General features: G+C 36.7%; 1 protein-coding gene across 1 annotated transcript in view; it reads right to left on the bottom strand.

The window, feature by feature from the left end:
• Positions 1-1,055: 1,055 nt before the first annotated feature.
• LOC131424577 (glutamate receptor ionotropic, NMDA 2B-like) overlaps positions 1,056-25,680 on the bottom strand; it is a 126,061-nt gene continuing 101,436 nt past the window's right edge. The window contains exons 4-6 of the mRNA XM_058582800.1: positions 8,129-8,274; positions 4,092-4,207; positions 1,056-1,469 (exon numbers count right to left, since the gene is read on the bottom strand). Of these exons, the coding sequence (XP_058438783.1) occupies positions 1,351-1,469; positions 4,092-4,207; positions 8,129-8,274 (381 nt within the window). The 3' untranslated portion in view covers positions 1,056-1,350. The remainder of the gene's footprint in view (positions 1,470-4,091; positions 4,208-8,128; positions 8,275-25,680) is intronic.

Here is a 25,680-nt window from a genome sequence, read left to right as displayed (position 1 = left end):
CAATTTTTCATATCACAATTTATACCACAATTATACTATAATTTTTCATATCTCTGTTTACATATAAAGTATGTTGCCACCTAATTTGAGTCTTCATACATGTACTTTGGATAATGATGCCCCTCACATTCCATTGACCTTGCTAATCCCCTGCCTCCTCCCTTTCCCTCCCACCCCTCTTCCCTATCTAGAGTTCATCTAATTATCCCATGTTCCCCCTGCTACCCCACTATGAGTCAGCCTCATTATATCAGAGAAAACATTCAGCATTTGTTTTCTGGGGATTGGCTAACTTCACTTAGCATTATCTTTTCTAGCGCCATCCATTTACCTGCAAATGCTATGATTTTATTCTCTTTTAATTCTGAGTAAAATTCCATTGTGTATATATGCCACATTTTAAAAAATCCATTCATCCACTGAGGGGCATCTAGGTTGGCTCCATAGTTTAGCTATTGTGAATTGTGCTGCTATAAACATTGATGTGGCTGTGTCCCTGTAGTATGCTGATTTTAAGTCCTTTGGGTATATTCTGAGGAGAGGGATAGCTGGGTCAAATGGTGGTTCCATTCCCAGATTTCCAAGGAATCTCCATACTGCTTTCCATATTGGCTGCAACAATTTGCAGTCCCACCAGCAATGTATGAATGTGCCTTTTTCCCCACATCCTCTCCAACACTTATTGTTGTTTGTCTTCATAATACCTGCCATTCTGACTGGAGTGAGATGATATTAGAGTAGTTTTGATTGGCATTCTCTGATTGCTAGAGATGATGAGCATTTTTTCATATATTTGTTGATTGATTATATATCCTCTTCTGAGAAGTGTCTGTTCAGGTCCTTGACCTATTTGTTGATTGGATGATGATGATAATGATGATGATTAGTTTAGTGCTTAGCTTTTTGAGTTCTTCATATGTCCTAGAGATGAGTGCTCTATCTGATGTGTGAGGGGTAAAAATTTGCTCCCAGGAGCAAACCTCATAGATTGTTTCTTTTCCTGAGAAGAAACTTTTTAGTTTGATTCCATCCCAATTACTGATTCTTGGTTTTAATTCTTGCGCTATAGGAGTCTTATTAAGGAAGTTGAGGCCTAGTCCCCACATGATGAAGATTAGGACCTACTTTTTCTTCTATTAGATGCAGAGTCTCTGGTTTAATTCCAAGTCCTTGATCCATTTTAAGATAAGTATTGTGAGGTGAGAGATAGGGGTTTAATTTCATTTTGTTGCATACAATTTCCAGTTTTCCTAGCACCATTTGTTGAAGATGCTATCTTTTCTCCAGTGCATGTTTTTGGCACCTTTATCTAATATAAGATAATTTAAATTTTGTGGGTTAGTCTCTGTGTCATCTATTTTGTGCCATTGGTCTCCCAGTCTGTTTGGTGCCAACACCATGCTGTTTTGTTACTATTGCTCTGTAGTATAGTTTAATGTCTGGTATAGCGATGCCACCTGCTTCACTTCCTGCGAAGGATTGGAAAAGCAAAATCTTAAGCTGTTATCTCAGGAGAGTCATATTGTTGTCACTTCAAATGAACGAAATATATAATATTAAACTGTCTTTATAATAAATATTACTGACTTTATTTCTTTAATGGCATTAATAACAATCAATTACCAGTTTCAACTATGAGCAACCCTCTATGAGTATAAATATTTTTACAATGTTCTCTTTAGTTGGAAAGTGCATTTAATATACCATTTTACTTTTTAATATTTATTTATATTATTTATTTATTTACATTGGAATCAATTATAAAATGTAATATAATTTTCATTTATATGTTTTTAAACTTAAGCACATCTAATTACAGGTGATATTTTATTCATCGGTTATTTTTATATTTATATCTTATATTTCTTCTCAGTTACAGGTAGTTTAAATGAAATCTTAACTAATTTTTTTTCCCAATTTTTGACCTGAGATCTCTTCTCTATCCACACACCTTCCTTTTCTTGTCTTGTAGTACCATAATACATGCTTACCAGGATGGTTAATATGTACAAAACAAAGCTGTTGTTTTTATGTTTTTTTTTTTTAATATTCAAACTTTACCCCTCACACTTTTCTTTATCACAGTAAATAGCAACATCCTTCTTCATTTTCTCAGGCCAGCAACTTTCGCCTCTCTGTCTTATACCACATAATTGTTACATTGTCAAATCCTTTGTAGTATATGCAGAAATCTGTCCAAATCTACCTCCTTCTTCTCTGTCATTGTGTATCAAACCACTGTCATCCCTCTCATGGATTCTTTTTTTTTAAAAAAAGAGAGAGAGAGAGAGAAGAGAGAGAGATTTTTTAATATTTATTTTTCAGTGGACACAACATCTTTATTTATTATTAGTAGCCCTATGGTAGGAAGGACTTCCATTACCCCACACATTTAGGATGTAAATAAAATGTAGTATACTTTCCATATCCCTTACTGCCACATGCACAAAAAAAAGGAAATTTTCCATTGTTACATTAAAATGGGGTTTACTGAGCATATACTGAATGTTCTTTTGGTTTTCTAGTGTTTGCTTTTTCTCTCTCTTTCTCTCTTTATGGTTTTGCTATCCAAGACTGCAGTCTTAATAAAAGACCAATCCCACTCTCTTCCTGAAGTCCATCCCTGACCCAGGTGGGGGTCATTTTGTCTAGACTGAAGACTGGTTTCTCCTTGGACAGGTCTAAAGAAATAGCATCAGCTGTTATATTCTCATTCATCACAAAAAACAGACTGAAGCAAAAATATCTGCTGATGCGTTTAGGAGAGACAGAGACCAAATATGATTGGGAAATTGGAATCAAATAGTCTTGATACCCTAGTTAACATACAGCAAAGCACAAATTTCTGGAAATAGGACTTGTGCACCCCCTTGGGATTGTTTCAAGCCAAAGTGTTTTCTGACAAGTGAGCACGGCTGTCTTGAGAGCTAGCACGCACTGTCAGGGAGGGAAAGCTGGGAATTGGGAGATGTGAAATTTGCTGGTTCAAATATCAGCTCCATATATCAACTGTCACTCAGAATGAAAGAAGCTACTGACAAAGCAGTCCTTCTTTGGTTCTGAAGTTTGATTGATTGGTTGATCTAGTTGGAAGCAAAAATTGCTGCCAGTGGGGAGAAAAGGCAAACCTGGGGTCCCAAACAAGGTTTTTGTTTAGTATCTTAAAGGGTAGTAAACTTTAAAATGAGTCCCCCCTCCACTTACTTTCCAACTAGTGAAAAACACTTATATTGGAAACTGAGATTTGGATTTTAATCCCACATTATCATCTAATTATATAATTATGAAAATATGATACAATATCCTTGGATTTTCTTATGTCTAAAATAGATAGATTGGATTAGATCAATGTTGGGGCTCTGTTGTAAAATATAATCATTCTCTCTTTCTTTTTATTTTTTTTTATTTTTGGTATTGGGGATTTAACCCAGGGGCACTTTACTACTGAGCTATATCCCCAGGCCCTCCCCAAATTTTTATTTTGAGACTTATTAGATTACTTAGGGCTTTGCTAAGTAGCTGAGGCTAGCCGCAAACTTGCAATCCTTCTGTCTCAGCCTCCCAAGCCACTGGGATTTCAGGCATGACCACCACACCCAGCTTAGTCTCATTTTTGTATCAGATTTATTACAGTGTTTCGCCATTCAAAAATAAAGATAAGGGGCTAATGGTGTAGCTCAGTGGTAGAATGCTTGCCTACTCTGTGCAAGGCCCTGGGTTCCATATCAAGCATCAAAAAACAACAACACTAACAACAATAAAACAGAGAACAACAAAATTCAAACAAATAAAAAAGACAGATCAAATTAAAACTGGACTCCCTCATTTTGCCACCACTCCCAGATATCTGAACCAACACATTAGAGAAACAATTATTTTTTTCACTAACAATTGCATAAATAAATATTTGTTGAGTTGGAGAGAAATAATTTCTAACTTCAGCAACTTAATAGCTAAGTGCTTATGAGTTGAAAATGAAAACAAGGGAAGATGAATAGCTCCTTGCCTCCGACTTTGGCATTTGTGACTTGCTAGGTTAGCAAACTGAGCACATCCTGAGTAAAAGCAAATCAAGAGTGACTGATTAATACCTTCTATGGCAAACGGCTTCCCCACGGTTAGAAGTTTACAGTCAGCATCTATTGACACTTCATAATCCAGAAGGGCTTTGTCCATGATGAAGGCGTCTAGTTTCTCTGGATCATTCCTATATTTAAGACCAAGAGAGAAAAAGTGAACATGATTTATTAATGAGCAGGAAGCATTAAGCCTGACAGTTGGCTTCTGTTTAGGGGACAGACACCTGAACACTAAGGGCAGCACAAGCTTGCTTGCTTCTGACAGATTTGTTGATCTCACTGACCTAGAGAGTACAGATCAGGGGAAACAGATATTCTTACAAGAAAACATGATAAACCTCTGTGTTTATCTACCAGTCTCTTTCATGACTTCTAAACCCAACAACAAAGCCACGGTGACTGAATTGAATAGGAAAGTATACAGGGTTATCAGAGAAACTCGTGTTAGGTATTGTATTCATTGTCTTCCATACAGTTTATCACTCATAAAGGCTGTGACATAATCAATGAGGAAATTGAGGCTCAGAGAGTCGAAGGAACTTGATCCAGGGGACATAGCTGGTAGAGTTGCAGCCAGTTGGTCTCATTAATCACATGTTGAAAGTTTAATCTTTTTTCCTGAAGATCAATGTCATATTATTCAGAGATCAAGTATTATTTCATATTTATGAGTAGTTATTAAGGAAATATTTAGAAGAGATCTAGTATTCTTGAGAAAAGGAAGTTAGAATAGTCTAAGTCCATGGGCTAGTATTCAATAAATGGAAGGGGAAGCTGATGTAATAGATCTTAGTGGTCCAATTTGTTAACATACCTACAGAAATTCATGTTACATCCCAGTAGGTGGTTCTGGCAATGATAATTTAGAGTAGTTGTCCCTGGGCTGTATTAGTGAATTGGCAATGGGCTCAAATTGTTATCAGAAGTCTTGGGGCACTTGGGCATCCTTTATGAAAGTCTTCTTCTTCTTTTTTTTTCATACTGGGGATTGAACTCAGGGAGCTTAATCACTGAGCTACATCTCCAGTAACCTTTTTATTTTGAGATAGGGTCTGGCTAAATAGCTTATGGCCTTGTTGAATTGTTGAGGCTGGCTCTGAAATTGTGATTCTCCTGCCTCAGACTCCTGAGTCACTGGGATTATAGGTGCATGCCCGGCTAGTCTTCCCATTTTTCTGAACATTAATGCAGAAGAGGTTTTGGGGAAGGCTATGTCTCAGCATAGGCCTAGCTCCTACTTACAAAAAGGGCAAGGGTGGAGAAGTTTGAAAGCGAGCTGTTTAGGTCACTTTTATTTTTGTCTTCAGCCAGTATGACATACATATATTGAAGAAAGGCTATCTACACTCAGGGTTATCTAGACAGCTTTGCAAAGAAAATAACTCTTCTCTATTCCATTTGGCCTCAGTATGGTATCTTAGAACAAGGAATAAGGCTGTTCAAATTCAACACAGAGAAGTGGTTTCTAAACTCAGAGAAGAGCAAGGCTAGGGCTCATCAAAACTTTAAAAGAGAAAGATGTCCCTAGACAGGTATAAAGTTCATCACTTGGCAGAAAACATATCTTCACATGGATGGATTTGTTTGGACCACACATGGACACATAGTAAGTAGTTTAACTTTTCTTTTTGGTGCCAATTACCATTGCTTACTTTTCATTCTCTTCCAGTAAGTGAAAAAAAATTTTTTTTTAAAAGTATCCTCTTTTCCAGAGGTATTGAATTTAAGTTTTAACAAGGTTCATGTTTGGCTTTAACCAAAATGAAATCACCTCTCAGTTCCATCCATATACTTATACAACTATTCTTAATTTTGGAATGAAAAAAGTGCAGTTGGTTATATCAGATTTCTATTGCATAGGAACTAGAAGCAATCATCTCACACAGACTCCCCTGAGACCATGAGTCACTGGTGAAGAAGTGGCCAAGTGTGATTCAGGTATTATAGCTTCTGTACTGAGTCACCATTGTAGTTGATAGGGCCTCCAGTTGATTCTCCCATTATAGAATCATGCTCTTTTTTTTGAGCATTTATTTAAAAATACATATTACATACTACAAAGTCATATATTAATATACTGAAAGAAGTGTACATTTTAATAGGATTAATTTATTGTTAAATTGTCACCTTAGGGAGCAGGCCCCTGAGAGAGTTGGTATAAGGCTGGGAGAATTTTGATGGGAGAGGCAAAGGACACAGGTGACTTTCAAGTACAGTGACTTTGGGTGTTGTTCCCTGTAAGTAAGAGCTTTGGGATGCTAGAGGGGCAGGATAACATGAAGATTGCAATTGCTTTGAGTAATGTCTAAGAGCATCAGTAGTGACTAGGTCAAAAGTAGAGAAAGAAGGATGAGAGAGCAGTGAAGTGGTATTAATGATAAGCTCTGCCTATATTTCTCTTCCACATCAATCAGTGACTCATCTGGGGAACTTGTTGCAATGCAGATTTGGATGCAGTTGGTTTGGGATGGAGCCTGGCATCTTGCATGTCTAACTAGTTCCCAGATACTAACTGGAACACAGATGTTTCTGTAACATGGACTATTCTTTGATCATCAAGGACCTTTCATTATGATTTCCAAACCAGCTTGAAGTAGCGATTGGATTACAAAGAACTGGCTCTAGTCCTGATTCTGCCACTTGTTAGCTGCATTACCATGGAAAGCTTACTTCTTTCAGGCCTTCTTCATCTGTGACTACTTTTCTAATGATTGCTTCTCTCCAGGCTAAGGTGGGGCCAATGCTGGGTATGGGAACCTTCTCACGTCAAGTCACTGGAATAAATGAATGCATGGAGTGAAGAGGAAATGCTGGGAACCCCAGCAGTGGTTCATCTCATGTTTGTCACACTGCCAGCAGAACTCAGTTTGTCAGCCATTATCTAGCTGGGAGCCTAATGCTATTTCCCTGACATCTCATTCTCTCTCTCCGCTGTGTATTTGCCTGAAGGAAAGAATACATACAGAAGAGGATCTGGGAGGCAATGGAGCTCTAAACTCTGTGCCAGAGAGGGACTCTAATGTTTTGATGTTTTTGCAAAATTAAAAGTGCCATTTCATAGTACTTAAGCATCATATATACTTTGCAAATCTAAGAGTGTGTGGCTTCCTCTCCAAGCTCTCATTAAAAGTCCATAAGATTGTTTAAGGGGCCTATTATTAGAACTCTTAAGAAACACAAAGCCCTTATGTTCCATAAAATCTTTTATTTCCTCTCTTTTAAGAACTTGAGGTGGCAGGCCCTGTTGTCCATTGGGGAGATCATTGTAGCTGACCATAAAGAAACCAGCTTCCCAATGCTGCACAATTATAAGGATTGGAGGGCTGGATGCCTGTTATTGCCCTGGTGCCAAGTGGGAGGGAGAGAACTGCTCACCCTCAGGCAGTGGTGCTTATTGGGATCCATGCATTCACTTTCCCAGGCAGACTAGACAAGCAGACCCATAACTGCATGGTCCTCCTCTGCATTCAGTTCACTGAATCACAGGCTCTGATGATCTGCCATGGCAATGTGATTGCCTTTGATTGCTTTTCATAAATTCTGATGAGAAGGATGCAGACATGGGAAGCACTGCCTTCTATCTTTTCTCTTTTCTACAGGAAATCCCTAAGATAAATTCCATTTCCTCATGGCAAGAGTAGGCATTCCATGGGCTTAGAGATTCACTGTGAAGGAAAGGGTTGCTTTGGGACACTTTATCCCCTGGCCATATTCCCTGTGTGTTTGTTCATTTCAGCACCATTGTTTTCTCAAGTGATGCCAAGCCAGCTTTTATTTCCCCCACCATCTGCTGCACTAATGACTCCACTGGCTCTTGGAGCAAAGCTACTGCCAACTTGAGACTATGCAGGTAACTAGTAATAGAGGCCACATAATTAAATGCACATATTCCATACTGCCATACTACCTTCTGGGTCCCACACAGTGTGATATTACTGAACACAGTGGAAATACTTGTCATTAAAACAACAACAACAATAAATCACACCAGTAGCAAAATGACATCTCTTTCAGTGAGAACTTTTAGGATCCAAGAGGTTGACACTCACTTGAGGTACTGCACTCCATCAGGGGTGGCTGGAACATTGTACCTCCTCATATACTCATGCATCTCTGGGAAGCTTTGCCTCACATAATCTTCAGCACTGCTCTCCCGGACAGTTCCAAACCGGAAGCCTTGGGACGGATGGTGCAGCTGAAGGAGAAAAGAAATGGTTTTAATATAAGTTACTATTAGAATTGTTTCCAAATTTTTCCTTTTTCATTATTATTTGGAACCCAGGGATAATTTTTAGGACTTTTAAAACACACAAAGGCACAAACATATAATAAAGATGTGCAGATACAGGTACATTCTCTTCCATATCCCAGTTTTCACATCAGAAATTGTTCTATCTTCAGAAGCAAACAGATGGGAACAAGAAATCCAAACTACACAACAATTTTTTTCTTTATATTGACAAACTATGATAATGCTTTAAAAGCTGTACAACTTGGCATGTAGAATCAGCTTCATATTCTAAATTGTACTTTGAAATACGTAATTAAGATAATAAATCGAAGATTATGATCCCTTTAGTTAGACCTACACAGAGGCCTAATTAAAAACCTTGCATCCTCAGATTAAAATATACCTGACTCAACATTGTGAATATATCCCTCTCTTTTTAGTTTTTATTTTATTTTTTTAATTTTAATTTATTTTTTATTTACATATAATAGCAGAATGCACTATAATTCTTATTACTTTCTTAAGTATCAGTTATATTACATGTTAGGTGTGTTGATTTTATTTTTGGTATTATTATGAAATGCTCTTGTTCCTTTATGAAACTGTATTATCCAATGCTGAGTCATGCTGTATATTTCCTCGGAAGGAATAGTGTGTAAGAAAGTTGAGATCAGTGGAGGTGAGGGGTAGCAGGAGTAGACTCAGTAATGTCATAGTTCTCCAGGATGCAAGACTGCATGGTGAGGATGGGCAGTGCACTGGGAGTCCTGCTGAGACCTTTCCGTCACTAAGGATAGAAAAGATACATCACATGAAATGTTACTCAGTGAAATCTGGGAGAAGCCTTAATATGGGATCCAAAACTTGGACAATTTCAAATTTAAGAACAAACTGAAATTGGGCCATATTATGAAAGTGATGAAATATCCTGAAGTTTTTTTTTTTAAGTTGTTGATGGACCTTTTATTTTGTTTATTTATATGTGGTGCTGAGAATTGAACCCAGTGCCTCACATATGTTAGGCAAGCACTCTACCACTAAGCCACAATCCCAGCCCAATAACCTGAAGTTTTAGGGCTACACTTCTCCACCAATGTTACAGTAAAGTTTTTGAACTTTTTTATTCTGTTTCATATTGATGTATTTTATACCACTGGTTCTGACTATAAGTTGTGGGGACCATGGGTCCATAGATGGGTTTCATGAACTTCAAAAATCTGAAATTTTAGGCAATAGTTTATGTAAATACATATTTGTAATTTTTTCCTATGGAAGGAGAAAATACAGCACTCTTTAAAAATTAATTAGGCTTTCAAATTGTTTACAACCCCCAATGAAAAAGATAGAGAACTCACTGGATATGGTAACAAATACCTTATAATCAAATTTGAAGTAATTCTGACACACACTAAAGGCAATATGACCATAATTAAATAAACTATAAAGCATGTTCTTATAAGATGTCATGAAATCTATAAAACAAATTTGTAAAACATGCTTATAAACTCTGGTAGCTTCTCCTATGAAAAAATGGAAAAAGTTTTTATATCATGACCAAAATTTAATATGTGCATATTTATTTAAATACCATAATTCCCATAAGTATCACATATGAACAGACACACACACACACACACACACACCTTGGAAGAAAATATATAAAGATATTAGCAATGGCTGTATGACTGGTGATGAAATAATAATAAATTTATTTTAAAGTTATGGGTTGTCTTCAGAAACATATATAATGTTTATAAGTAGAAAAAACTTCCTGCAGTCACTGCCATATAGGAACGGATCCCCTGGTTATTCATGATATTTCTTTGGATACCCCACTGTGGAGTAGGTAATATGGTATTATGCCCTTTGTTTAATGTAATTACTTCATACAAATTCTAACATTTTATGTCAGTGCAACCTTAATGAGGCATAAACAATAACAACAGTTAACATTTACTGAGTACTTATCATGTGCCAAACATGGTACTCAGCATTTCATGTGCATTATCTTGTTTAATCCTCATGATGGCTTCACAGGAGGACACTATTACCACTTTCTTTTGAAGAGCAGTATACCGCAACTCAGAGAAATGAAGTAATTGGTGTAAGATCATGCAGCTGGAAGTAGTAGGGATTGGATCAGAACCAGAATCTGTCTGATTTCAAAGCTCTGGTTGTTATCCACCCCATCATCCTGTCTTCCAATTCATAGCAGTAACTGGAGTGATGATGATTATTATTGGGAACTCATCAGCCTTTTCTTAATATTCTCCTTGAGACTTCAACCCCTTGGCAATTCTCACAATAGCAAATTGCTGTCCTATGGATGGAGAAAAGAAAATTCATCAGCATTTTCTCTGTACAACACCTATTCATTTTTTTTTAAGGCCTACATCAAGATCTTCTGTGCGAAGTCTTTGGTCTTATATAGTTTCACCCTACTACCCAAAGTGATAACAATAAAAGTGATTAATTGCTTATTTATCTATATCAATACAGCAAACTATGTACTTACAAACTATGTACTCTAGCTGTTTATTTAAGCAAACGTTTACATTTCCATGAATCATTTCTTCTGATCCACCTGAGAAACCTGTGACCTAGGTATTTTCACTATATTCCTCTCACAGATGAAGAAACTGAACATTAGAAAGTTTGACATTTGTCCAAGGTCACAGAGCTAGTAAAAGCAGCACCTGGGATTTGAACCCGGACAGTCTGATGGAAGAATTCAGCTTTGACCCCTGTAAAACACTGCTTCTGACATATGTCATACTCACTCCCTGGGTCTGATCTTTGCAAAATCTGCTAGTTATGTGCCAGAGTTAAGGGTTTCAAACCTTTATAATCCTCACAATAATCATGGAATAGATGTTATTTTCTTATTTTACAGATTAAGACACTGAGGTTTGGGTAGCTAGTGACCACATTTTCATAGAGATTAACAAGTCTTCATATTATACATAAAGATGTAGTTGTACATACATGAGTGTAGTTGTGTTAACATTTCATTAATGCCTAGATTCTTAACTTCTTCACTGGGCTGGAACTCTATAAACAAGAATCCTGTCTAGTTTAACTCACCATGGTATTCCCAATGGCTTCCATCAAGTAATCCATCAATGGAATGCTTGATAATGGATTAATTCATAGATATTCTTTGAACACAGGGAGATGATGGCTTTTTCATTCATTTAGTACAAAAAGTGCTGACAGCTTGGCCTACCACTTAAGCATTGCCATTAAGCCTTTTATTTAAGGTCAAGGAACATAGGATCATTAAATAACATGCTTTTGTCTTGTATATGAAAAGACTCTCTTCCTGGAGTCTATTTCCTCACCTTATCCTGTGGCAATACTTTTATGGCCAATGAACAGTTTCTAGGCAAACTCCGCCTTTCTGGGATTTATTTGCTCTGCTGAAAAGAAAGGGTATCCTTTCTTTTCCAGGAACTAGGAAGGAGGTAGGACCCAGGAGACCCAGGCTCAGAATTTCGGTTCAGGACTGGCTCTTTGTATTTTATCTTTTCCATAACTTTTGGCTGCTATTTGCTCATCAACTTTCACATTGGCCTCATGTGACTCTGTGGAGGCAGTGGTTTTGAGGTTTGGAGAGTGGAAAGTTCCCTAAAGCATGAATGTGTAGGAGATGATGCATTCTGTTAGCTGGATGGGAGCCTCACTCTTACGTGGAGATGTTTTACCTACAACTTCAATGGTCTGAGTCATCATAATCTCCACCCTCCACATGTTCCCTTTATTTCTCTCCAACTTCCTCAGTCATCTTAGAACTCAAAGATGATCTGATCATCATCCATGGCTCCCTATCCACCCTTGGGATAAAGGCCAGACTTTACCCTGGACTCTAAGGTTTGGCATGATTCTATTCCTGCCTTTTTTCTAATTTCATTTCCCTATTCTTACCCCTTACCCTCCGTACTTTTGTCAATTTTCTCAGTTCTTCCAACATATACATCTTGCTTGATCAGAGCTGTTTACACAAACTTGGCTCTGTCTGGGGGTGATCTATTTCCCTATTGCTACTTCTCCTTTATCTCGTTAACTCTTACTTGCCATTTCCTCAAGGAAGCATTCATTGACCCTAAGCTTGGGTCAGGTCCCCTGAAACACTCATCTGTTGCACCTTCAGTTTCACATAGCACTGATAACATTGGAATTATTTGCTAAATCTGCCTTCCTGGCTAGATCTAAATTTCTACTAGCTCATTCATGTGGTCATAAGTCCTCAGCAAATATTAGCTGCTATCATCATCATCACCGTCATCAGCAGCATCATCGCCATCATGCAAACATACAGTACTTGGCACTTAGGAGATGCTTGGTACATACGGGGATAATAAGTGAATCATCACTTTTGACACAAAATCCTTTTAGGCTTGATGCATTACAAATTTCATACTTTTATCCTATATCTTTTTCTTTTCCCTTAAAGATTATTTTCCCCCTTTAATTGTTATCTTAATTCTTTCAAAGTGAGATATTCTTTTTTATTATCTGTGTGAGGTTCTAATGGAAAATAACAGCATACTACTCAGCAGTCACAGAATAATAGAATTGGAAAAGTGATCTAAGAAGCGATTGATGTAACCCAGTGGGCCAGCATAGTCTGCTCTGTGTGTAATTCAGCCAGCCAGGGATGTCAGAAAACCTGCATCAAGGAAGGAGGATAAAAGTATACAAAGAGCTAAAGCATTTGAGCTGTATTACAACCATCACCAGGAAGTCCCAGAGAGAAAAGTATTCTTTAAAGTTTCAGCTGAATACTTTACCAGCTCTTCCAATTCTGTTTATATTTGCATCAACCTCTTTGAGCCTTGGGGAAATATCTAAGGTTAAACTATCTATTTGTATGTGAATTGTTTAGCATTAATGAAATGCTAAACTCTACCTGGAGCACATGAAGAACAATCAGACATGCATTTCCCAGAAAGCAGGGAAGAAGCTCAAAACAAATGGAAATAAACTTAGGAAAGAAACCACTATGATCAAAGTTGGAAGGATGCCTCAGATGAAAAATAATCCCAATGCTCTAGGGTTTATTTAAGATCTATATTTGTACCTTAATGTGATTGGTACTTAAATCATACATGCAATGTAGTTACTGGACACTGTATAATGTTCGTTGGAATTGGGTGGAAAGGGTCATTTTTAGCTTGCCCAGTAGAAGGGGTGTACCAGCTCCTCCCATGATGTTATGTTATCCACTCTAAACCCATGGACTATAATGTGAAGTGGTCTCAGGTTTCAGAGTGACTTTTAAATCATCTATGTACTTTAATCCACTAAAGTCTGAATCTTTTCATAACATGGTAAAATGTACAACACTGAGTTTCTTCAAAATAAAGTTTCTTAATCCTTAGGTCTAGGTTGGAGATTTTGCATGAAAGAATTCCTGGTTGATGATGCTACCATGGTTCGTGGACCAGACTTTCAATAGCAAGTTTATAATCTCACCAGAAAGTGCTGTTAAATTGGTTTGCATGTCTCTAGTGTCAAGCAAATTACTCCTCTTGAAGCGTATCTTTCACATATAAAGGATGACTTTGCATTCCCACTCAACCAATTTATTCCATTTAAATATATAATAATAATGATAATAGTAATAAAATTAATGGCAGTATTTTTGGATATTTACTGTATGATAATACATTTAAATATAACAAGATCACTACTTTTATTATTTATTGTTGCGTATGAAAAACCTGAGATTCAGAGAAATTTAGTGCATTGTTTAAAACCTGTAAAAAGTAAGATTGGATTTGAACCTGTCTGACTCAAAGTCCTTACTTCCTCTTATCTAGTATTACATTCTGCATTTATAGATTTATTGTTCAAGCTTTGCTGAAATGGTAAGTATGTACCTATTTGTGCAACAATTTCATAACAATTTTGGTTATTATAGTTGTGGTCATACAATTTATATTGTAAACAAGGACACTTTTTAAAAAGAGGTCACTGTTGGTAATTATACAGGGACAACAGACACACTAGAACTGTCCCTGGCAAACAAGGACATATCTTCCTCCTGGCTATTATTCATGCTCTGTACTTTAGAATACAGAAACATAAGGCTGAAAATGATGTTTTTGAGCCCTTCAAATGTGAGTTGTGGTTACATCTTATGCTTCATTTTTTCCATGTTATTCTTCTTCTACAGAAGCTGCTTTCTCTATCTAAAGTTAAGCAGTTTACTGCCTTTCCCTTCATTTTCTGTCTGGAGATGACCCTTTATGTTAGGTCAGCTATCTATAGTCAACAACATTCTTCAACTACAAGCTTGATTTATAGGAGCTTTGGACCTGTTCCTTCTGACAACTTGAATCACTGAATCCAGTCTATATGTAGACGATGGGTCAGCAGAATAGGGCCCATGGGCCAAATTCAGCCTGCCACCTGTTTTTGTAAATCAAGTTTTATTGAACCACAGTCCTGCCCATTCATTTGCATACTGTGTGTGGCTGCTTCTGTGCTATATCCTGTGGAGCTGAGTAGGTGCGCAAGAGACTGTCTGATTCACATAGCCTAAAATTTTTACTATCTGGCCCAATCAGAAAATGTTTGCTGAACTTCAGTAGGACAATGTAGATATAACTATCTCCTTAGCTCCCACATTTCTAGTTTTCCTCTCCATTCTACAATCCTAACATTCTTTTGAAAAGATCCACATTTTCAGGTGAATGAGCAGAGGTAGGTGTGATTAATCTCAGCAAGCCGATACTTAGGCTTTAGTATGATGACAAACCCATTTCCGTCTGCCCTGGTGTATCAATCTTCTAATAGGTCCTGACAAACTATAGTCCTTTGTTTCTTTCAATGGCCAATAAGTAAAAGAAAACTCTGGTCACCAAATTTCAAGTTGAAGTGATAGTATCACATGTGGACAAATTTTAAATGCTATCCTAAGGGCAGGTGTTTTGGGGACAACCTCTACAGACCTGAGTTTATGAGAACTGACTAATTCCATACCTACTCACTTTAGTGGAGTCATTCATTCCATCTTATTTTTTGCGCTTCCCTCTATTCCTCAGCCTTTGACCCTGGCTTTTTATACCTGCCGACTCATCAAAGCTGGAATTATTTATTAATTCTATATTATGTCTTCCATCGTTTTCTTTTTTCGTATTTATTTATTTATTTATTTCTTACATATATGACAATAGTGAAATGCATTACATTCATAATTATCCACTCAAAGCACAATTTTTCATAACTCTGTATATAAAGTATGTTAATGCCAAATAATGCCGTTATACATGAGCTCTCTCTCTCTTTTTTTGCATTACAATTCTTAATACACCTTTATAACACAATTTATCATATCTCTGTTTACACACAAGGCATTATTTTCTTTTTTTTTAACATTATTTTTTTAGTTGTAGATGGACACAATGTCTTTGCTTTATTCATTTATTTTTTTATGTGGTGCTGAGGATTGAACCCAGTGCCTCATGCATGCTAGGAAAGCACTCAACCACTGAGCTACAACCCCAGCCCTTCCATTATTTTTTCTAACACCTTACTGGGTGTCTCCTCCATTCCAGGCACTATGCCAAGAAATTAAATTCATCACCTCATTTAATCCTCATAACAGCTCTTTTTAGGACATACAGTCATTATCCCCATTTTAAAGATAGAGGAACTGGAACTTGGAGTGATTAAACAACTTGCTCAAAGCCATACAACCAGAAAATAGAGCAGGGAAATGAATCCAGAAACCTGAGAACTTGTACTATTAATCTCTAGTTCACTTATCTCCAGTACATATCATCTCTAGTATATTGTATTTCTCCAGCACATTGTTGCCTTCAGGGAAGGTTTCTCTTTTTGAGAAACTATAGATAAGGCTTATATCCCTCAAACATAATGATCAATTTAATCCAAATGACTAAAACCAGCTTACAAAAATAAGACTAACAGCCCATACCCTTTGGGTTTTTAAATAAGATGTTTATCACAGTTTTAGAAACAACAGCAACAATGGCAACATTTGAACTGTGCTGTTTACAAAACTCATCCATGCGTATTATTCCATTCACAAGGCACAAAAAGTCTGATGGCTTCTATGTTCAATTCATAAATGGTAAAAAACAAGCTAAATGGATTGGCTAAGTTTCCTAAAATAAGACATGCATCCTGTGTCCTAGGGGTTCAGATACTTGAGTTGGCTGTCTAGCAGTCCTGGCAGTAGGTGTAGGGCTGAGCCCTGCTCCTTCCTCCCTTATATACACATCCCTCCACCCCGTACACATACACATCCTTATACACATCTCCCTTACTATAGCAGTCACTTTTTGTTTATTTTTTCTACTCTACTTGGTTTTTGTTTGGGAGTTAGGGAATGAATTAGAAGGGAGATGCTAAAGTTGGGAAGCTATAAAAATCCAGGATAGTGAAAAGATGAATAACTGGAGGAGATGTTAAAGATTATTCAGTCCGTTCATTTATTTTCTACATCTTTTTTTTTTTTTTTTGGCTGTGTAAACCCAGGGTCACTGCTGCTGAGCTATGTCACCCCATTCATTAATTTTATAGGTAGCAATATAAATCATTTCCATTTATTTGACTTTCCCCATGTGTCAAACATTGTGCTAACACCTTAGGATGGATTATATGATTTAAACCACACAAAGATGACACTAAGTATCATTATGAGAATGAGAAACCAAGACTTTAGTTTAAACAACTTGCCCCAGAGAATTCAGTCAATAAGCATAAAGAAGAGTTCTGAACTCAGTCTGACTCCAGAGCCTGAACATTACACTGTCCTCCTTCTTGAAGGAGATTTAGGCCTATAAGGAGAAAAGTAAAGAAGGAACTTGCTCCAGGTCACACAAATAATGCAAATGTGAGTTTGACAAATCCTAATTTGGGATCCAATATAATCCGTCAACTTCCCCACATGAATGTGACTGATAAAATAATTATTCAACAACATTCCCTCATCTACTATTTATGAAACTTAAGTTTCCAGTCTTTGTTTCATTCTAGAAGAAATATTGAATTAAATTTGCTTAGCAACATCCATGAAATAGCGTGCATTAGCCTGCAATAGTATGCATTTACTGAGCTTCTAGAAGTCCCTGGCATCTCATTTGGTATTTTGCTTTTTTTGGTAATACAACAATGGGGTCTATTGTCATGGTATCCAAGTGAAGTGTTTGCCTTTAGACACTCTAAAGATAAAACCAAAGAATTATAGGATTTCTACAAAGGAATCATTGCTGTTCTGCGACAGATGTCCTACTTCTTTGTTTCTGGTTCTTTCTTTTCTTCCATGAAGGTCATTTCATTTTGCTTCTTCTCTGTCCTTGGTCCTAATGTCATCTTATCTTGTTCATCTGGAACAGCCTATCCTTCTCAGTTTACTGAGCCCCTTCCAATTGTCATCTCAAAAATCTCCCTCAAATTCTATTTTAAATGGACAGATAGACAAATGGAATAAATTCACCTGTTTATAGCCAAGAGACTTTCAACACAGTTCCCGAGAATCCACAATTGGGATTCATCTTTGATAAATGGTGTTGAGAAAACTGAGTATACATATGTAGAAGGAAGATCTGTGTCTCAGACCATATACAAATATCAACTTGAAATGGATTAAAGACATAAATAAAAATTGAATCTATGAAACAAATAAGGGAAAACACAGGGAGGACATGTTTTCTTCTCCATGACATTAGTCTGGGCAGATTTTTTGAACATGACCTTAAAAGCACAGACAACAAAGCAAATATGGACACATGGAATTATATCAAAAACAAACAAACCAAAACAAAACTTCTGCACAGCAAAGGGGAAAAAAATCAACAACATGAGGAGCAACCTACAGAATGGTAGAAAATATTTGCAAGGTACACATCTGACAATATGTTAATATCCAAAATATATGAAGAACTGAATGCAATAGCAAGAAAGAAATGACACTATTATAAATGGGCAAAAAACCTGAAACAGACACATGGTTGGACAACGGATACATGAAAAAAATATTTCAACCTCACTAAATCATGAGTGAAATGCAAATCAACATCACAATGAGATATCACATTGTGCCTGTGAGAATAGCTATTACAAAAATCACAAAAGATAAAGTGTGTAAAATGTGAAGAAAAGGGAATCTTTGTACACTTTGACAGAAATGTAAATTAATATAGCTGTTACGGAAAGCAGTAAGGAGCTTCCTCAAAAAATTAAAAATAGAACTGCCATCGGATCCAGTAATCCAACAGCAGGGTATATACCCAAAGGAAATAAAACCTGCGTGTTAAAGAGATATCCATACTCCCACATTTGTTACAGCACTGTTTGTAATAGCCAAAATATGAAATCAAACTAAGTGTTCATCAGTGGATAAAGCTAATGGGGTACATATATACAAAGTAATACTAATTGGTAATAAAGAATGAAATCCTATAATTTGCAACAACATGGATCAATCTGGAGGACATTATTGCTGAGGGAAATAAGCCAGGCACAGAAAGACACAAACATGATGACGTGAATCATAGCTGAAATCCAAAAAGAAATTGATCTCATAAAAGTTGAGGGTAGAATGGTGGTTACCAGAGTCTGAGGAAGTTGGAAGGCGAGTTGAGGAGTTAATAAAAAAATTATGGTTATATAGTAGGAATAAGACTTTATTATACAGATGGTGAATATAGCTAGTGATATAATCTTGAAAAATACTGAGAGTTGAAAGTTAAGTGTTCTCACCACAAAATGATAACCATATGAGGTAATTCATATGTCAATTAGGTAGATTTATCCATTCCATAATTTGTATACATTTACAACATCATGTTGCACATAACAAACACAGTTTTATCTGTTACTTCAATCAAATCAGGAAAAATATCCCTTTTCCTGTTGGTTCACCTTGTGCAGTTAGGTCCACTTCTCCCTTGTATGTCTGATTATTTCACTAATATGCTGTTAATACAATTTTCTCTGAACAAAGAAGCATGGAGCAATAATAATTACAATGGTGATGATGATGTAGCTCAGCATGTGCTAGGCACTGTTGAAGTGCTTTACACATGTGAATCTTCAAGATCTTTACAACAATCGCCTGATGTCGACTCTATTATTAGGCCATTTATACATGAGAATTCTGAGGTGCAGAGCTGCTAACTACCTTACCTAAGCTGATGGAGCCAGAAAACAAGAGAGCCGGACAGATTGTGTGGTTCTGTCATTCTGGACAACAATAGTACGCAGTATAAAAGTTTTTTGGCTTTGCCAGCTATTCCCCTAACTACTGCAAGACTCACAAAATCTGCAAAATGGCTCTTTGAAAGAGTTCAGTCCTCCCACATGAAGCTAATAGCCCAAGGTGGAAACTTAATTAATCCCTAATAATTTGTCAATATCAGTAGCTATTATTTATTATGCTGATTATATATGTGGCCCTTATAGTTATCATCTCATTTCAGTACGATTTTGCTCCTAGGAGGTAGGTTCTGTTAATAACTCCAGTTCATGAGTGGGGAACTTAAGTTCAGAGATATAAAAGAAATTTCCCCAGGTCTTCAACACATGCTGTTAGAGTAAGTTGCTATCTAGATATAGGAGCTGATTCCAGAACCTGACTACCATGTGAGGTATTTTCTTACATGGGATTTTCAAAGGACATTATTATCATAATATAGTTTAGAATCATCATTCCTCTTAAGCTGTGTTTCCATGGAAGGTGGAAGACTTGAGGATTGCACCAAGTAAGCTGGGGCCAAAACTGAGGCTACAGAGGCTCTTTCGAAAAAAAGGAAAGGAGTAATCCTTTAAGCCACAGTGTCAAAATAACCCTGGATTTTTGTTTATATAATTGCCCTTGCTATACAGCCAAATTTCTAGGCAAAAAACAACCTGTGGTCTGTGGAACTCAAACTTCTCACTTGAGTCATCGCCCCTCACCAGCAAGGTATTTACTGTAGGCTGCAGACTGTGCAGGCAGGAAGGTCCTTGCTGAATCTAGAGTCAGCAATTCTGGGCTGATTAAATGCAAATGAATGCAAACAGCTATAAATTTACCTCCAGCCTAGTGATGTAAGGCATTTGGCACAACTCTACTGACATCCTCATGGCATTGGACTTTTTTTATGCCAGTTTTTATTTCATTATATAACTCAGATGAATTAAATATCAAAGCATGTCCCATTTGGCCTTCATACAAGGTGGATTGGGTGTAAAAGTATCAGTAGGAGGTTTAGCCTCAAGGTCAGCAATCCTCTGACATAGACCCTAGGAAACCAGCATCTAACAGAGGCTGCTCCAACAAAATGTCAGATAAACAGAAAGACAAATCACTAAATAGTAAGTAGTAAGAGAAATCCTTTCCTCTTGTTTTATTTTTCTCTTGGGGAGCACTTGGGGTGACTTGCCTGTATCTTCTACTTTCATTTGCCATGATTGAATGGCCAATCTGTCTTTGCTCTGGAGTACTCAAGAAATTAGTGATTGAGCCATTCATTATGAGGAGGGGTCCCTCAAAAATCCAGGCATCTATTCCAAATGCATTCGGGAAGGATAGGATGCCTCCTGTCTCTCCTTCCTCCCCCAGGGAAGCCTGCCTGTGGCATCCCTCCCAGCTTTTCTACTTGAAACCATCTCCTAGTTTATGACTGAGGTAGTGTTTGCTTATCTTTCTTTCTCTATTCAGCACATTTGCTCCAGTTAAATGAATCACAAGAGCAGCACAACTAAAGTCCTATTTTGTTTTGGGAGCCAAGCATCAGAGGGCAGCAGTCAGCTGAGTTAAAAAAAGCATTTTCTTTCTCTTTCTTTGGCAAATTTGAGAAAATTTTCATGCAGTAATAAAAAAATGCAATGATTCATAAAGTTTGCAGTTGACAAAAATGAGGATCAGTGAGATTAAGCAATTTGGTTAAGATAAGACAGCTAAGTGGAGCTATGTCATATACACATTTAAAATATTGCACTCGTGTGCTGCCTCTGGGACTTAACCTGAATGTCAATTCAGTTTCCACAACCTTGAGTAATACTCACAGCACACAAACTAGGAGCATAAAATGAAAAGTTCGTAATTCATGTGTAGAAACTGGCTTGGTAAAACCTGGAAGAACAGATCAGCTCCATGATTTGACTTTCTGGGTGACTAGATGGTAACAGTAGATGTTTATTAAGTGTTAGGTGAATGAATATGGCCATACTATATAGAAAGAGTAAAGGAAAACTGACTCATTGTGTCAATGTATATGATCACACAAATCAAATGTATTTCATTGGTTTAAAAAAGTGATGGTGGGGCTGGGGTATAGCTCAGTGGTAGAGTACATGCTTAGCATGTGTGAGGCCCTGGGTTCGATCTGCAGCACCCAAAGCAAAAAACAAAACAAAACAAACAAACAAAAAAGCAATTGTGAGTGATTTCTATTTGATCATTTTAAAATTATCATGTTATATCAGTATTATTCACTTTAAAATAACAACATATTTTTAATTAAAAAGTTGATGATCTTGCAACCCCCAAAGACCTCAAATAGACAAAGCAACCCTGAGCAAAGGAGCAAAAAAGCCACAGAATAACACAACTACCTGATTTTGAAACATACTACAAGGTTATAGAAATCAAAGCAAAGTGGCATTGATATTAAGAACAGACTCATAGACCAAGAGAACCGGATAGAGAACTCAGAATAAACCCATGCTTGTATGGCCAACTAGTGAATTTCAACAACAATGGCAATAATATACAATGGAGAAAGGAGAGTTTCTTCAATACGTGGTGTTGGGAAAGCTGGATATTCACATGCAAAAGAATGAAACTGGAGACTTGTCTTAAACCATATGCAAAAACAACTCAAAATGGATGATAAATATAAGACCTGAAATTATAAAAATATTAGAAGAAAACATGGCAGAAAAGTTCCTTGACTGTGGTCTTGGGAATATTTCATAATTATAACTCCAAAGGCACAGGCAGCAGCTAGACAAGGTGATGCACACCTGTAATCCAAGAGACTTGGGAAGCTGATAGAGATGGATCATAAGTTCAAACCCAGTGTGGGCAACTCAGTGACACTATACCTCAAAATAAAAACTAAAAATGACTGGGGATATAGCTCAATGGTAGAGGGCCCTTGGGTTCAATCAATTCCCTGTACCCAAAACAAGCTAACAAATTTCATAAGCAACAAAATCAAAGATAAACAGATGTGACTGCATTAAACTAAAGTTTCTGCATGACAAAGTGGTTAAAAAAAATGAAAGGACCATCTATGGAATATTTGCAAAACAGTATGTCTGATAGTGGGCTAATATCCAAAATGCATAAGAAACTCATACAACTCTATAACAAACAAACATTTCCCCAAAGAAGACACATAAATGATTGCCAGGTATATGAGAAAGTACTCAAAGTCATTACTCAACAAGACATGCAATGAAAAACCACAATGCATTATCACCTCATACATGTTAAAATAGCTTTTTAATCAAAAAATCAAGTGGTAAGTGTTGGTAAGGTTAAAAGGATATACATATAAAGGATGTACACTGTTGGTGGGATTATGAATTGGTATAGTCATTTGGGAAAATAGCATAGAAATTCGTAAATAAAACAATCATAAGATCCAACAATCCTATTTCTAGGTACATATCTAAAGGAATTGAAGTCAGTAACTTGAAGAAATATCTGTTTATTGCAGCATTCTTTACAATAGCTAAGACATGGAAGCAATATAAATTTCTGTGGATAGATAGGTGGATGGATCAAAGAGACTGTGGTATAATATATAAATATATAAAATGTATATAAATATATAAAAATATGTATAAATAAATATATATGGAGAGAAATATGTAAAAAGTAGAATACTTTTCAACCCTATCAAGGAAGAAAATCCTTCCATTTTTGACAATGTAGCTCAACCCAGAGGATATTGTGTAAAATGAAATAAGCCAGATACAGAAAGACAAATTCTGTATGATTCTACTTTAATGTGGAATCCAAGAAAAAAAAATGAACTCATAAAGCAAACAATGTCTGACAGGGGCTGGGTGGAGAAGATGGGGGATGTTGGTCAAACGGTATAAACTTTCATTCATAAGATAATAAGTTCTGAGAATTAAATGACTATAATTTACAGCACTGTATTGTATATGTGAAAGTAACTATATGAGGTTATGAATATGTTAACCATGGTAATCACTTCACAGTGTATATAATAGATCAAAACATCATATTGTACACCTTAAAATATATTCCACTTTTATTTGTCGAATACATAAAGTAGATTTTACAAATTTGCTTAGTTATTAACATCTGAATCAACTCTTATTTTTTTTCTTTTACTGATAGTTTTCCGATGATTTTGAGATAAGCTGGTTCATTTGCAAATGGATAGTTTCTTTCCAGAATTAAAGACTATAAAACTAAAATGTTTAAAATGATGTATAACTTTATTCAAAACCCTCAGTTTACAGAGGAAGAAATCAGAACTGTTCAAGTATGAGTGACTTGTCCAAGACCAAAGACTTGATTATGGCGAGGTAGAGACCAGACCTAGTTTATGAGTCAAGGAGACTCTACTCCTTCCTCCAGATATAGCCATTGTGGGTGTTTTGGGTGGTTATCATGAATATTCTTGAAGTCATCTCACTCAACCCCCCTTTTCTGGAGCAGAATTTGGCATTTAGATGTCCTTTTTTTTCATTTTAGCTTGGAAAATTTCTAGGCATTTTTGAGACAATAAATTTCTTAAGAACAAGAAGTAGGGGTTTAAGTGTGTGACTATCTGGTGCATAAACCATGGAGAGATACCAATCTCTTAGATTTCCTTAATTTTTTTGGTTATTCATGTATTTATTTTTAGTTGAAAGACTTCAAAAATGCTTTTTGTACATTCTTCCTTACCACCCTGGGATGTCTGGAGGGGAATTGTTGTGTCCTTCATTTATAGAAAGGGAACCAACCCTAGAGACATTAAATGGGTGGTGTGAATTTATTATACTAATGGGATTCAATTCTTTCCTATTTTTTTTTTCTTTATGGTGCTAGGGATAGAACTCAGGGCTTCCTACGTGATAGACAAATGCTCTACCACTGAGTTACAGCCCCAGTCCTTTTCATTTTATTTTGAGACAGGGTCCTGCTAAAGTTGCCCACCCTGCCTTTGAACTTGTGGTCTTCCTACCTCAGCCTCCTAAGTGGCTTGGATTACAAGTGTGCACCAGCATGATTGGGTTATTCCTCCTTTTTGACTCATACGCTTTACCACATCACTGTGAGTGTCCCCTCTCTCTGCCTCTGGTCCCAGCCATGTGACTTGCTTTGGTCACTGCAGTGTAAGCAGACTTGATGTCAGCATAGAATTGGAAAAGTATTTGCACCTTTTTGTTTGTGTTATAGCCCCTGCTATCACCATGGGAAGACATGCCTTGATCAGCCTATTGGAGATTTGATATTTAGGGCAGAGTCATATCACCCCAGGAAATTATTGAATCTATCCTGTATTATCCAAAACCCAGCAGATCGTAAAATATGCAGAGTGTTGATTAGGTCAGCTAAATCTGGCAAACTTGAGAGCTACATAAATGCTTTTTGTTGGATGCCACAACTGTTTCACAGTTGCTTGTTATGTGGTATTATTGTAGGAACAGGTAACCAAGGCCATGTTAACAACTCTAAGTGAGAATCCAGAAACTGAACCAAGATCTTGTCACCAAGCCCAGGGCTCTTGTCATTTGGCCTCAGTCTTGCCTTTTACCATTTGCATAAGCTGTTACTTCTGTCTAGAATTTCCATTTTCTTCTGGTCCCAGAGTAATCACCATTCGTCCTTGAACCCTGTTTGGTACACTTGCACTCTACCATCTTCTTCCAAAAGTTACTCATCCTCATGGGTTCTATGTCTCCCTCTTACCTATTTTTATTGTTTCATTAATCACAATGTTTTATAATTAGTTGTTTACTCATACATCTTTCTGAAGGAAATATGTTTTTCTGAAGTCTTTTAGAGCGTATTGCAGTGCCTCATTATTAATTTTGGAATTCTATTAATTGGTAGAAAAAAGACTTTAGAAAAAAAAAGAAACAAAGGTATCTGGATGAAATGTTTGAAGCATATTTCTGATTGGTCTCATCTGCGACCTAAGGATCCCTGGTTTAGGTGACATGTTTGAGAACAAAGAACCCATCAATTCATCATATATGTGTACACATTTATGAAGGGTAAAAGTGGTATGATGTGATAGCAATCCAGGTGGGGAAGCCACTCTAGGATGGACGAGGATGCTGACATATTTATTGAATGTCCAAGGGTGAACACACTTCTTTTCCATGTTTCATTGCAGTATTTTAATCTTCAAATGATTGTAAATTTTCTGAGGACAA

Source organism: Marmota monax, unplaced genomic scaffold (assembly GCF_021218885.2).
Source record: "Marmota monax isolate L192 unplaced genomic scaffold, Marmota_monax_Labrador192_F-V1.1 WCK01_AAM20220418_F8-fsc00739, whole genome shotgun sequence".
Classification (NCBI taxonomy): domain Eukaryota; kingdom Metazoa; phylum Chordata; class Mammalia; order Rodentia; family Sciuridae; genus Marmota; species Marmota monax.
This window is presented reverse-complemented; position numbering and strand designations above follow the sequence as displayed.